General features: G+C 38.5%; 1 protein-coding gene across 1 annotated transcript in view; it reads right to left on the bottom strand.

Moving 5' to 3' along the window:
• Positions 1-14,377, bottom strand: part of CRYBG1 (crystallin beta-gamma domain containing 1) — a 98,598-nt gene that overhangs the window by 24,751 nt on the left and 59,470 nt on the right. The window contains exons 4-14 of the mRNA XM_054822609.1: positions 10,367-11,831; positions 10,106-10,282; positions 7,483-7,530; positions 7,264-7,382; positions 5,739-5,901; positions 4,587-4,726; positions 1,700-1,826; positions 1,343-1,378; positions 806-948; positions 414-540; positions 177-322 (exon numbers count right to left, since the gene is read on the bottom strand). Coding sequence (XP_054678584.1) covers positions 177-322; positions 414-540; positions 806-948; positions 1,343-1,378; positions 1,700-1,826; positions 4,587-4,726; positions 5,739-5,901; positions 7,264-7,382; positions 7,483-7,530; positions 10,106-10,282; positions 10,367-11,831 — 2,691 coding nt within the window. The remainder of the gene's footprint in view (positions 1-176; positions 323-413; positions 541-805; positions 949-1,342; positions 1,379-1,699; positions 1,827-4,586; positions 4,727-5,738; positions 5,902-7,263; positions 7,383-7,482; positions 7,531-10,105; positions 10,283-10,366; positions 11,832-14,377) is intronic.

Raw genomic sequence — 14,377 nt, 5'->3', positions numbered from 1 at the left:
TTCACAAAAACAATGAGCTTTACTTCTCACATTCTGCAGTCAAGGGCATAAAATTTTATCTGAAGACTCCACACAGACATTAGAAGTCAAAGTGCTGAAAAATATCTGCAAATACTATCAAATTCGAAAAAGAATAGCACATTTAAAATTAAACAGCAGTTAAAAATATCACTTACACGCCACTTAGCACATTTATAGACTGTGTCCTCAGCCCATATCCAGTGTCCTTCAAATTGGAAATAATTCCTAACACATTAATATTGGAACCCTTTGATCCAAACTCTTTTTCACTGTACATTATCATATGGGAGGTTGTGAAGTCCTGTTAAAACAAAGAGAAGCATCGTAAGGAAAATGCAACGTGACATCTCAGTGCACTCAGGAGATGCCTACTACATGTTCTTGGAACTTACGCCAACAATCGGTCGCAGTGACCGCAACTCTTCATCATAGCCACCCCAGTCTGTCCAATCCCGATACGCTCCTTCTTCCAGCAAGTACTGATGGCCTTCAAACCCGGGCTTCTCATAACCAACCCAACTAAACAACAACAAGAACAACAACAGACTCTGTGTGTGAAAATGGACAACTGCCACTCTGTGTTGTTATGGAGCAGATACAGATGTGTGAAATTTGTTCTTTTGCTGTGAATATTTGCAAATTTAACCCAGGCATATAACTAAACCCAAAAACTAGGAAGATAGAGAAAGCAAACAGGTACTGAATTTGTCCACTGCAATTTCCAATCTATGGAGTTACTACTTCTCTTGAAGTGGAAATACTGCTGGTGTTTTCCCACACTTACACTCCTCCCAGTACTTTCATGGATCCCACTGATGTAAGTGGAAGTCTTGTCTTTTCTTCTGATTCCTTGTCATCGAGCATAAAGATTTCTGATTCTATTTCCACATGTCTCCCTTCAAAGAAAGGCTTCTCATAAATGATTACCTATAGCAGAAATGAAGTAAAAGAAAAGTTGCAGGAAGCACGATAAATTCTGACATCTGACAGTTTCTTTTGCATGGGCGCATAGAGGGAGAAGGCAAGATTATGAAAATAACTAGTGGGATCTCTATTCTCTTCAAGAGGTCTTTCCCTCAGAGATGCAATATGAGGGCTTGAATGTTCATTACACATCTGCATTATCCAGATGGCTGTTAATACATATGCGATGGATGCATATATGTGACAGAAATTGCAGTTCCATGGTGTGGTCACATAGAGCAGGACCAGCCACTAAGCCGTAAGTAGTCAGTATATGATCAGTATATATTTATTTACCCATGTATAGTTCATGTGTTATAAAATACCTTTGGACAATCAAATAAATATTGACTTTTACCTTTGGCTCTCCACTGAATTCAACTTTGCGACCACCCTGTTAAAAAAAAGAGAGAGGAAAAAAAAGTTGTCTATACTTATTTACACAACTTAAAGACAACTGTAAGAGTCATCAACTCTTCACAAAAATACAGAATTAAGTTGAAACCTTCATTGAAAAACACAAATGAACGTAAGAATATTAAAGGTAGAAATGGCTGCAATCAAAAGTTAAAAGTTCAAGAGTTTTATAGACTAAAAATTTTAGGTTTTAAAGACTTACATTTTTGAGTGATCTGAAAAATCTAGCCACCTTAACACATTATTTCTAACACATTAACGCAGGTCATGTAACTTGCAAGTAACAACAGTATTTTACCATTTTCAAGGGCCTCATGGACCTGATGTAGGCTTCCTTCTTCTCCCAGAATGCTAAATTAGGATATTCACCAGGCTCCAACATTAAAGGGACTCCCTGGAAACCAGGTTCTTCATAAATTAGCCATCTAAAGTAAAAGAGAGAGGAAAGCAAAAGATAAAAAACCCCGGAACATTTCTGAACAGTAAAGAACAAGACAATGTGCTTACTTTAGAAAGGACACCATTGTACTCTTAATAAAACTCTGTTTCTTTCACTTTACCATCAAAATTGCCAACTACAAGCTGGCATACTGGCAAATTTCTGCGTCTGTGCAGAATCCACCAACAATGCATGCGTTTTGTTTGAACAGGCAAAACCAAAATCAGTACAATGAACAGACAGTAAAGAATTTGACTCGGTCTTATCTGAGGGCAACACAAATTTTAGACTGAAGTTTCAAGACTTAAGGTTACTGTATATTATTTTTTAATAGTTTTAAAATATGCAGAACCAATTTTCAAGAAGTTGAAAGATCTCTACTAACCTAGATTTGGATTTGTTGCAAAATCTGTTCAATAGGGAATTAGAAACTTGTATTATTTATTAATACACAGAAAAACCTGTTGACTCCTTAGAAATCTACTTCCTCATGGTTTGTACTTGCTAATAAGTCTGCTTTGAAAGACATAATTTTCAGAATTCCTGATTGGGATAGCAACAGTAATTTTTCAAAGCTTTTTCAAGAAAATCTTAACCAGTAATCACTTATTGGAAACAAAGCAGCATACTGCTGATCTCTGCATAGAGGATGGCAATGTACTTCTTCCGGTTAAATTTACTGATCTCTCAGAAGTGCAGCATGGAGCAGATTAAAAACACATACTAACAGGAACACTTTATGCAGCCAACCCTTTCATCATGTAAGGATCATACTGTATAAATCTGGTTATATCAGAATGATGTTAAAACAATCTATCACCCTACCATGCTTAAATGGCAGATTCCAAGCTGATGTAAACTGGCACAAGCTGGCACAGTTTCAGCGCACATATACGCTTCTAAGAAATAAACAAGGAGCTTTAGTTTTATTGTTGTCTATGGCTGAATGTTTGATATATTTTGTGTCCTATAGTAGAACCGCTCAGTAAGCCCTCAACTTCACTGCAAGAATTGAAACACATCAGAGAGCAAGGAGACGGTACAATCAGAAGATAAAGATGCATTGACTCATTTCTGTTGGCAGCTTTTAGTAAACAACAATTAAGCATGAACACTGGGAAACCTTAAGAAGATACAACCACACCCATAAGGCAAGGTGACTCAGAATCAGAGCCTCCCTCCCTCAACTGCCAATACCACGAACTATGTCATGCCTGCAAACTAAGGGAAAGAAAAAACCCTGCAACATGCAAAAAAGCAGCAGCAATTTAGTGAATTTCTCATGCAAGCAATTAGCAGAAGCAACTTCTTTCTATACTGGACTCATGAACTGGTATCTGAGAAAGATTATTTTCCAACTGTCTATTTTGCTTCCTTGTGCAAATATTAGTCTGCCTTCCCTCAAGGGATTCATAAGACTCTAAGAGTTTATGCTAATTTAGTGCAAAAAATTGCTCTCACACTGATGCAAAGTAAGGACCAGTTTGAAGTCTGAGGGATGTGCACAGGCCCTGCTTCCTTTCCAAAAGATTTGTTATTTCACTATTCACAGAATGCTTTTAAGTGAGGGACAGAAGTAAAGTGGAGAGGTAGATTAAGTCAATTAATAATCAACCTCCAAATAACATATCTGATTTCATTACTCTTGGTAGACGTGCAATTTGGATTAAGCTTGCAGTTCAACAGCAGCAAGTTCCTGGCAGAGAACTAACTAGTTGGATACCTTAAAGTTTTCCTACATACCCAAGTGCTTCATTTTTTCCCCAAATCAAGGGGTAAAGATTTAATCAGATAAATTACCCTTTACCTAGCAACTAAAATGCCCTATCCATCATGTGGAGTATTTGAATACGTCTTTGCAGTGGTATGTAATACTTGTCTTTAGTTGGGCAATTTTCAATCATTAAATAGACTATTTGCAGCAAGGCAAATGCCATCAGTGCCCAAAGATGGCACTGCAACAGGTAGCAACCACGGTCTGTACACCCCATAAAAAGTTCTGTAGGACCCAACATCATTGAAGTGGTTCCACTCTCACTTTTTCTGAAAGCAGTCTCCCTCTTCTGCATACGTTTCCCAGTACCACTTTGAGGAGTATTTTAAGTACCAATTTGCAAGTTTGCTTATTAAGTTATCAAAATTACCACTGGTAGCGTGTCTGGATTTTTGCTCAGACGTCTCCTTTCTCATACAAGCTTGCTTAGTTCATGACACACATTACACTCCTAACTCATATGGCTAGGTATTTTCAGGTGACTTAACATACATGTCCTAAACATCACCATAAAAACACTGATTAAAATGCACTGTGAAATACAACACTGTTTTCCAGAGTCCACATGTGACACTAAGTCTTATTTTGTAACACAAGGCCCATTTAGTACAATGAAAAGCAAGTAGGAAATGTGGTCAGTTCACCCCCTCACTCTACCTTATGGTAAGTTTGCCTGAATGAGAAAGAGCAGGAGAGAGGAATTCATTCCTTTGCTACAAATACACAAGGGTTAATTTGTCTTTACCACATGCAAGCAGAAGAAAAACTGGCTCTAACACAAAACATTCTAAGAGGTCAGCCTGTCTAAGAGTGAAGCATTACAATGATGCGCTAATGCTACTGTCAACAAATACTACCAAAATATAGGACTAAAATAAATACAGCCTGCTTGCATGCCTGATAGGTGTAACAAATGGTTTAAACCAAATTCTTTTCATAGCAGTACACGTTCATACAGAACTACACACTTACGTGCCCCAGTGTACTTTGATAGAGCAAGTCTTCTGAGTGGTGCCGAACACCCCTGTTTCTTCGGTGTCGTCAAAAAAGGAAGTCACGATTCCTAACCCTTCAGGTTCTGTATACAAGTCAATTCTGCAAACCCTGTAATCCTGAAAGATGAAGATTGCCATAATCACTTAATCTGTGCTGCAAGTTCTGTAATTAATGTGGATAACTAAATGAGTTTTGAAACACCTGTTTATTTTAAATTGTTTCTCCTCTTGTCAATTAGTACTGCTATTAGATGCCTATAATAAAAGCATAACTAGGCCAGTTTGCCTGTCTCTGTTTGGACCAAGACAGTCAGTCAATCTCTAATCAACATTTACAATGTTTACTTTCTGCCATCTAGGAATGCATCTTCTTTCATCAGTTAACATCTCCTCTAGCAAATTAAATCCTAATATAACACTAAGCAAGCCATTCTTGAAGAAAACTGCAATTTGAACAAGAATTGTAGTTACAAGTAACATATATTCCTCCTTTTTCCTTTTCTAGTCAAATAACTTTATAGCTCATGCTTGGTTTGGCAACCTGCAAAGGTAACTATTTAATAGTAGGTTAAAAGTGCATGCAGGAAGGCTGGTCTACCATGTGTGAAACTCCCTGGTAAGTGCGCACACAGGGCTATTTTTCTGAGTATCAAACAAGGTTTGGCGTTTGACACTGAAGTTCATGTTGAGTGTAAATTTGGTTTGTATAAAAAAAACCAAAAAAAACCCCCAAACCAAACCACCAAAAAAAACCCCACCCCCCACGTTTTTGAAAATTCCACAGAGTCTGTGGAATTACTGATGGTTTTCTGGGATGTTTTTCCTGAGAAACTGACCAGGCTAAAAAGCCTATGCTGTACATAGCATTTTGGAGGCTATTGTAATGAAAAACATTAAGTTTTCTTCCTGCCCTATTCTTCCAGTGGATGTTATCATAATCCCCATCACGCAACACCCTCCCCCCCATTTACTTTGTGATCAAATAAGAAATTCAACGTGGAAGATTGTTTCCTGCATTTACAACTCATGTTACACTTGTGTCCTAATACACTGCTCACTCTTTTTACCTGTAGAAAACATCACCAAACATTAAGACCTATACAAAATTTTCTTTACTTATATTACTTGCCTTAACAACATGTCTTATTGAACCAATCACTGCAGGCTTTTGAGATTTGCATTCATTCTGCTCTTCAGAAGTACCTGCACCCCAAATATCCGTGAGTTCCAGCTCTCCTTCTTCCAGGGGAATAGAGGGGCCTTCAAAATTTGGTTTCTCATAGAGTATCCAGCTTAAAATAAAAAATTTCTCATTTTTAATGGTGCTTTATCAAGTGCAATTTGAAAAAATCATGCTCACATTTAACAAATCCTTTCACAAGCAGTAGTATTTCCAGACCCTTCCTGCCACCTCAATACAGCTTATTTGCCCAACACCGCTGACGCAACCCATTTCTAGTCTCTGTAATACTTTTAAAAGCAATGCTAAAACCAAAGATGCCTACTGCTGACTTTATAATTCAATCAAAAACTCCTCCACCTTTTTAAATTGATGATTTGGGGCAGCAAGACTGCTGTCTATGAGTACCAGACTTTTGCATGAGATATTAATCAGAACCAATTTGTAGGTCAGAAAATGTTGACACTGCAGACTGCTGCATCATGTATAAACAGACAAGCTACTTGTATCGTGTGAACAGCAGCCTGGAGTTCCACAGGGGCTGGTATAGATGTGCCAAGGGACGATAAGACTGCTCAGAGCACATGCACAACTTTATTTTTAACGGCAGGTTTGAATATATAACTAGATAAAAACTATATCCATCTGCAAACAGAAAATCCTCCCCTGGAGCTCTCAGTTGAAGGGGAAAAAGGAAGAAAAACCAAAACCAACAAACCAGTCCCCTAGTCCATGCTGGAATAGACGACCTGGTTCACACAGATCAAAAGATACTCATTCCAGTTTTCTGAAGCTAAACAGCAATCAGTGTGCTTCCCAGTACCTCCTACTGCAGCTAGCCCTTGTTTCTGCAGCTTACTATCAGATCATTATTCTTGAGAACCTGCTATTTGACTGGATAATAGCCTGGCCACAACTTAACTTACCATGCTATCCGCACTAATAATGGCTGTTCTGTTAATGCTACGAAGAATGCAGGAGATGAACTTGTTTTGACAATCTAGCTTTTAGAGAAAAATTCCCTCTGGACTCATCAGAGAAACAGTCAATTGTCTCTACAGCACCACCTTACACCTTTGGACATGGAATTAATTTTCTGCATCCAAACCCATGTCAGACCTGGCTTTAAACCTCTTGGCTAGCCTTTTAGCCCAATTCAAATACTATGAAAGAACCCATAAAGGGGAGAGGAGCTGAAGGGCAGCACAACTGGACAGAATCTGTCATTTCATCCCACCCCTATGCCTGGTGAAATGTTGTACCCCTCCAGATGCAGTCACTCACTCAATTTCTCAGCAAAATAAGTTTTCTGGCCCAGAACTTCCTATTGCAGAGGTAAAATGCCACATTTCTTGCTCATAAGTGTCTACGTTACATTGCCATTTGCAAGGCAGACTTACTGTGAATTACATGCTGGTTCTGTTTCAAAAGATTTTTGGATAGACCAATGACAGAGTAAAAATTAATCTCTTACCATCCTCTGACGACTTTAACTAAAATTGTTGGTGACAGAACCCAAGAACTGCAATCCAGAACATCATGGAAAACTTCAATATCATTTTTATGATAGTCTGATTCACAGTATATCACCAGCTGTATTTAAAAAAAAAATACAAACACCAACAACATATAATTCTATCTTGCTATGCTTTAAATAGAGAGAAGAACAGTAAAGATAATAAATTGATCTTACCTTGCCAGGTCTGGGATTGATTTTACTTTGTCCATTTCCTGAAAGTGCCTAATAGACAGTGGGGAGAGAAAAATCACCAAAAAAAACCAACCCCAAAACAACCCAAAAAACCCAAACAAAATACATATTCAATGAAGATGCTCAGCTATAAAAAAAGAGCTAATGAAACAATATAAAAATTAGTCTGAATAGTAAAAAGCTGGTAACACTTCAAGTACACCTACTTACTACTTCGATTCCTTCTTTCTCCTGAAGAGCAGTATCTTGCCACAAATGTACAAATTTACACACCTTTTTTTTTTTTTAAACTCTGAATTATCATCTCACTGAAGCTGATTGAAGACTTGAAATGCTTTAAAATCCTTCTGATCAGCTTCCTATATATTCCAGGAGTCTCATATCAAGAGACTACTTAAAACACTGGCATTAACAAAGTACATGCCCTACAATCATAAATATATGATTATATATCATAAATATAATGCAAGTTTAGATGTCTGGTAGCTGTAAAGCATGAAATAATTTTGAAGGAATACATGAAAAGACTGAGGAGGTATGATGGCATTAACATGTATGAACTAACTAGCATAATCAATTTTGTGCCGAACACCTTGTAACAAGATAGGTTTCTTCAAAAAGCATGAGACTGTGCAGTAAGTGACAGACTAAAAAAGCTGAGAACAAATAAAACACATTGAGGTATACAAAATCTAAACCAATGTTGAAGTCAGTGGTAAATTATATGATATAGAATACATGGGAAAGTTGTGGTTGCATCACATCATCTTAAAACAAATAAAGAAAGCGTTGCAATTATGTGTTTGGTTTCCTAGCAAGGACAGTAGTGCTCATTCTGGGACAGGGTCCCGCTCCTCTAGGAACTATTCATACAAACAGAAAAACCCCAAAGAGATCTTGCCCCTGACTAGGTTGCTGCCTAAGACAACCAGCAACACGTGCAAGGAACTGATGAGAACATATTAGTTGGTACGCAGGCAGGCAGTGGTCTCAGGACAGAGTTCCTAACCGCCATCTGATTTCTGTAGGCATCATCAAGACATGTTGAAACACGATTGGTTTTTTAGCCTGTGCTTCAATTCCAGTTAGAACTTGCTCTGTGTTTTAAGGAATGCCAAAGTCATTGTTTTGGGCTGCCCTTACTCTTTTCCTTCACACTACCCATTAGCCATTGCATCATCATTTTCTTAGTCAGCGGAAGATGCACAGTAGGTACACATCATACAAACATTTTCGGTTCCTGTCTAACTTGAGCAAGACAATTCAGTCAGCAACAGTGCTGCAGAAGTCCTGGAACCCTTCAGAGTCTAACAGGCTTCTTTCAAGAGCAGTCTTGTCTGTGTACAGGCCGTATCAGGCCTCCACACTCTACTGATAAATTGAAACCTACTCAGGAACAACAGTTTAAGTAGCAAAAAAATCAGTACTAGTCATTTAGCTTTAAACTCCAGTTTTGAAATCCAAGCAGGACCATTCCGAATAAAAAAGCCTTTTTAACTGGCAGTGTAAGTCTACACCACTGCAAATAATCCCCCTAATTTTCATCCCCACACTAATTAAAAAACTTCTCATGAGAGAAAAAAATCTACGTCCTCAAAATTGCAAGGTACCATAGATGATTTCCTTCTACAAGGTGAAGAAGAAAGGAGTTATTTCTACTACTCCCCCACTCCTTTTAGTAAAACTGTAAGAGCAGATAACCATTAGCTTTGGAAAAGTATTTCTCAAACTTCTTTTATGTTGCTTCAGTTCTACAGGTCACGTTAATATGGCCATTAAACTTTGGAGAACATATTTCTTCCCACGGTTCTTAGATCTCTTGATTATAGTTCTCCTCTCAGGTAACAGTAAGAGCCCACATCATCATAAATAGCAGATACTATAGGACATTGGTTCATCCTTTGAAAATAGAAATTACAAAGTTCTCCCACATTAGGGTAAAGTTGCCTCGAAGGGAAAACGTAGGTCTGCCTTCACTCACGATGAATAGATGCTCATAATCAGACAAAGGGACAGCCTTCCACTGCAGCAGCACTTTCAATAATTGCTACTATCCAGTTCCTAAAGTATTCTTAAAGAATATATATTTTCTATCAAATGCATGGGAATACTGGGAACAAAAACAGAGGGCTAGAAAAAAGTTTGCCCTGTTACTCATTTAACATTGCAATGGCTGAATGTCTTGCTGGAAGAGGAGAGAGATTACTGTCAACACAGGCAGCACAAACAAGTTTTCTGACGTTCATAAAAATCATTCTACTAATTTACAATAAAAAAAAAGTTCGCATGAGATTTGTTTAAAAATAATACAAAATCAAGTATGAAGACATATTCAAACATACACTTTCAATTCATATTTGTGAAGAGTCTCAAAATAAGGGCACCGTGAAGAAACATAATCATGTTACTAGATGCCATCTCATTTTCACATGTAGCCAACATCAGATGAAACTGGTACCATACCTACATTCACCCCTAGATATTTGTAATCTATGTATGTCCCTAAGAGGGGAAACAAAGCAAAACAATGTATGCACATCATCTATAGAAAACATAAAAGCTGGATAACTTTCCAGGCAGATTTTAAACACCACACAATACTTACATCCACATCTAATAAACCAGTGGGGACATTTGATTCATATCTGCTTGTCCCTAACCAGCTGGAAAAACTTTTCTCAGGGTTCCCATAGTTGGGCATTTGCAAACTTAGTTCTTTTTTTGCAGTATCTGCTGGCATGTATTTCTCCACAAAACTTGGAAACTTCATATCTGAAAGATACTGAATTGCAAAATCAAAATTAATAGTCATTCAGCAGGTAGACAAAATTTTACATGGTTGCATTTCATGAATGATCGTTATTACCTCAGATTTTTGAGGCATGCTGAATGGCCCAGAAGCATCCTGTTGTAAAGGAGGCATCCCTGAGGAGTCAGTTGTAAAAGCTGTTGTGGTGTTACTTACTGAGGTGACAGAAGGATTAAAAAACTTTTCTTTAGATGTAGAAGACAGCAAGCTGGAGAAGAGGGAGCTTTTTTCAAGCCGAGATCTCTTAATTTCACCATCTGTACCATCAACGTTCTCTTTTCCATTTATTTCCTGAGTAAAGGCAGGTTCCTCTCTATTACATGATTGCAGGGCTTTGAATATGATACTTTGCTCTGTTGATGCACGTTTGGGCCTGACTCTGGCTATCGTTTCCAGGCTTTGCATTTTCATTTGTTGGGCTGGTAACAGATCCTGTGTTTTTTCCCTCCTCAGTCCCAAACCAAAAGTAAATACACTAGGATCAAATACTTTCTCTAAGTTGTCTTCATGAATGGGAGGCATTGCAAAGTGGGGTGCTGGGGACTTGGGAAGCTTTGACCTCTTCTTTTTCTGGGGTAAACAAACTGAGCTGTCCAAGTTTTTTATTGTTTCAGCAAACTTCTTCATGTCAGATGGGGAATCAAAAACGCTGTCGTCTTCAGCAGATCCATTACAGGTTTTGCCTGGGCTTTTTTGTGCATTGGCGTTGTGCTCTGATATCAATATACTATCTTGACTGCTACCACCATACTGCAGTGCCACAAAGCTCAAATCTCCTGGCTTTGCCTTTTTATCTCCATTTTCCATTATCTTAAATTCTGGTCTAGAAACCTGATGAGATGGCAGAGGATATTTATCATCACTGCAAGGTAATAAAACCTCTGTGTTTGGCAGCATCTTCTCCTCACTTCTGTGGAATTCTGAGCTTATGTTATTGCTTTGGTAAGAAGTATCTTGAGCATTTTCACTTTTACTGGATGAGTGCAAAGACAGTTTAAAAGGTGAACTTTCTTTTTTAGCTGTGGTTAATTCTGGATCGGGTTGCTTCAGAGAGGCACTACTAGCATCAATTTTGCTGCTTTGGTTAAAAAGGGATATTGCAGCTTTTACTTTAAGTTCTGTTGTCTTCCCAATATCCTCATAAGAGGCAGAGCCTTCTTCATTTTTGCCTTTTAATTCTGCAGTGCTTTCTTTCTCTGGTGTGCCATTCTCAAATAACTTCTGGCGACTGCTTTGCTTATTTAACGTTTTATCAGGCTGTTCGCTATCCTTAGGTTGTTTTCCAAATTTCAGCTTCGCTCTGCCAACAAACGTGCTTGGTACAGTACTATTTTTTGAAGCAGGGATGTCAGTAGGCCTCTGGCTCTGGTTAGCACATTTATTTTCAAACAAGGAAATTTTGTTGGCAATGTTGCTGTTAGCTTTATTAACTGGTTTTTCAAGAGTATCTTGCTCACTGTCTAAACTGTCTTGATTCGTAGACGCTTTAAAATTCAGCTCTACATTCTTCGGTTTGGCTGGACTACAGGAGGCAAAGTGATACAGAGTTACATCTTTGATTAATCTTGAAAAGACTTGTAACAATTTTCAAAACAATAAAATGTAGCATTATAATGAAATTTTCCATAGCCATATTCAGTTTAAATTTTGGAATCTCAAAAGGAATTAACTAAAAAAGGAGTAACTACATGAACAACAACAAAAAAACCCCAGACACTAAATAAGGAGAATACATGTCAAACATGTACATAGTTCTTTAATGCTCAGTAAAACAAAAAAACACAGCAGCCTACAGCATCTGCAGTTGAGGCAGAGAACTTTACTTATGACTGACAGACATTAAAATTTAATAGTGAATAGGCAGAATAAATTATACACATGCAATTCCCTACAGAGTTTAGGAAACAAATGCCAATTCATTAAGGTGATAATGAGTTGGTTAACATTTGAATATACCTCTCCAACAAGTTTTGAGACATCTGCCCAGATTCTTTGCAGCCCTTACACTGCAGAAGCAACCTTAAATCAAGTGAAAGACCTCTTTTGGCCTCATTAGTGCTGGTGGAAAAGGTAACTGTCCCCAATCACTGCATCACCACTTGGCTAAGCATACACCACATGCGAGGACTCTCCCATTTCCTTCAAGTAAAGTCAGCTAACAATTTAAATTGTGTAAACTAGCCCTGCTGATTTTACAAGAATTGGATTAGGAAACACTTACAGAAACTTCTCCATCAGAGTGGCTAGAGAAGCATGTACTCTAGAGAACCATAGCACTCATGTACTATGGCAGAAGGCTAATGACTTGCAGCTGAGTGTTTTAAGCCTCCTTCCTCTGAATACCTACATCCAGGAAAAATCATTTCTCCATGTTACTTGCTACTGCAGGAACAGTATGAACAGCTGTGAAGACGCAGGGCACATGTCTTCAAAATTTCTCAGGCAGATATATGGAATGCCAAGGAGCCCATCATCACCTCAAAGGTAGACCTGTTCCCCAAAGAGGAATCTGGAGACACTCAGCAGTGGGAGAACAGGCAGAAACTGCACTACACAATAGCAGGAGATAAAAGAAACTAGTTTGCAGCAACAATCTCCGGGGGTTTCAAATGCTCTATCAATCAATGGACGATTCTGGTATTTAAGTGCTTTCTTCTTTTTTACCTACACAAACTGTGTTCACTGAGGTCTCAGACAGCTCTTTAGCCCAAGAAAGAAGCATGAAGTACAAGTGAGTTAACATGAACAACCTAAAAACTGAGATCGCTCCTTTCTCCTCTTCTTCAAGAGATCCACCCCAAGTAAGAAAGTAAACCCTGCGAAGCAAGACTCTCCATTGTACAAGCTTCTTTTCTTGGGAAAAGCATGAGGAACAACAAACTTACTGCAACAACAGGAGGGACCCAAAATCAGCTGCCTAAGAATCTGTACAGAAAGCAACTGTTAAAAATCACCACGTCTTTTTGGAGACTTCCAGACAGCACTCACCGTAACTATCAGCCTGCTTATGTTGGTTCACAACTGGAAGGCTCTTAAGAAGAATGTGTGATCAATAAAAAAGGGAATAGTAAACTTAAAAACAACTGGCCATACTTCAGGTAAGTGATAATAAAACACACTTGGAAAATTTAAGTCTAGAAACAAATTGTTCTTGAAAGGGGGGAAGGCAGGGAGGGAACTATCACACAGCACAGAATTAAATATATTTAGACACTACTTTTCCTTTGCAGTACAACTGTTTTTCTTAAACTTTTCAAAGTTAAATTGTTCTACGATTTTTATTTTTGTTTAAAGTGAACATAGGTCAGCTAGTCCAACTTCCTGCTCCAAACAAGGACAGCTTCAAAGTTCAATCAAGTTGCTGAAGGCTTTGACCAAGTTCTGAGTATCTCCAAGGGTCAAGATTTCACAACCTTACTATAGGAAAGCATTGCAGCAGGTCAGCCACTGTCACTGTGAATTATTTTTGCTGTATATCCCATTGAAACTTCACTGTTGCAACTTGCAACTGTGGCCATTGCCCCTTCAGCTGCACACCTCAGGGACGAATTTGGCCCTGCCTTCTCTATAATACCTCTACAGATAGCAAGAGATGATTGAGGTCTACCCACATCCTTCTCTCAGTTGAACAAATCAAGCTTCTTCAGCTTCTCCTCACACATGGTATGCTCCAGGGCCATCACCTTCTTAATGGCTCACCGCTGGACTCATTCCAATTTGTTAACATTTCTCTTGTACCAGGAGAAGAGAGTTGGAAGAGGAAGGAGGGGTACAACTCAATATAATGCCCCAGATGCAGCCCACAAGCACCAAGTATCTTCTCCTTTGACCTGCTGGCTGTGCTCCTGCCAATGTAGCCCAGTACAGGCTTAGTCTTTGTCTGCTACAAGGATGTACTACTGACACATGCTGAATTTGCTGTTTGCCAGGACCCTTCATGTTCTTTTCTGATCAGAAAAAGGTGCTTATCCTCTCCTTCTACCTGTATTTTCAAGAGGTAATGCTAACGGCCTAGTTATCTTAAGACTCATTTCCATACCATCCTTTTGTCAGCCTGTCACTTGCACT

This window comes from Grus americana, chromosome 3, assembly GCF_028858705.1.
Source record: "Grus americana isolate bGruAme1 chromosome 3, bGruAme1.mat, whole genome shotgun sequence".
Lineage (NCBI taxonomy): Eukaryota > Metazoa > Chordata > Aves > Gruiformes > Gruidae > Grus > Grus americana.
Note: the sequence above shows the minus strand (reverse complement) of the source record. Positions and strands in the feature narration are given on the sequence as shown.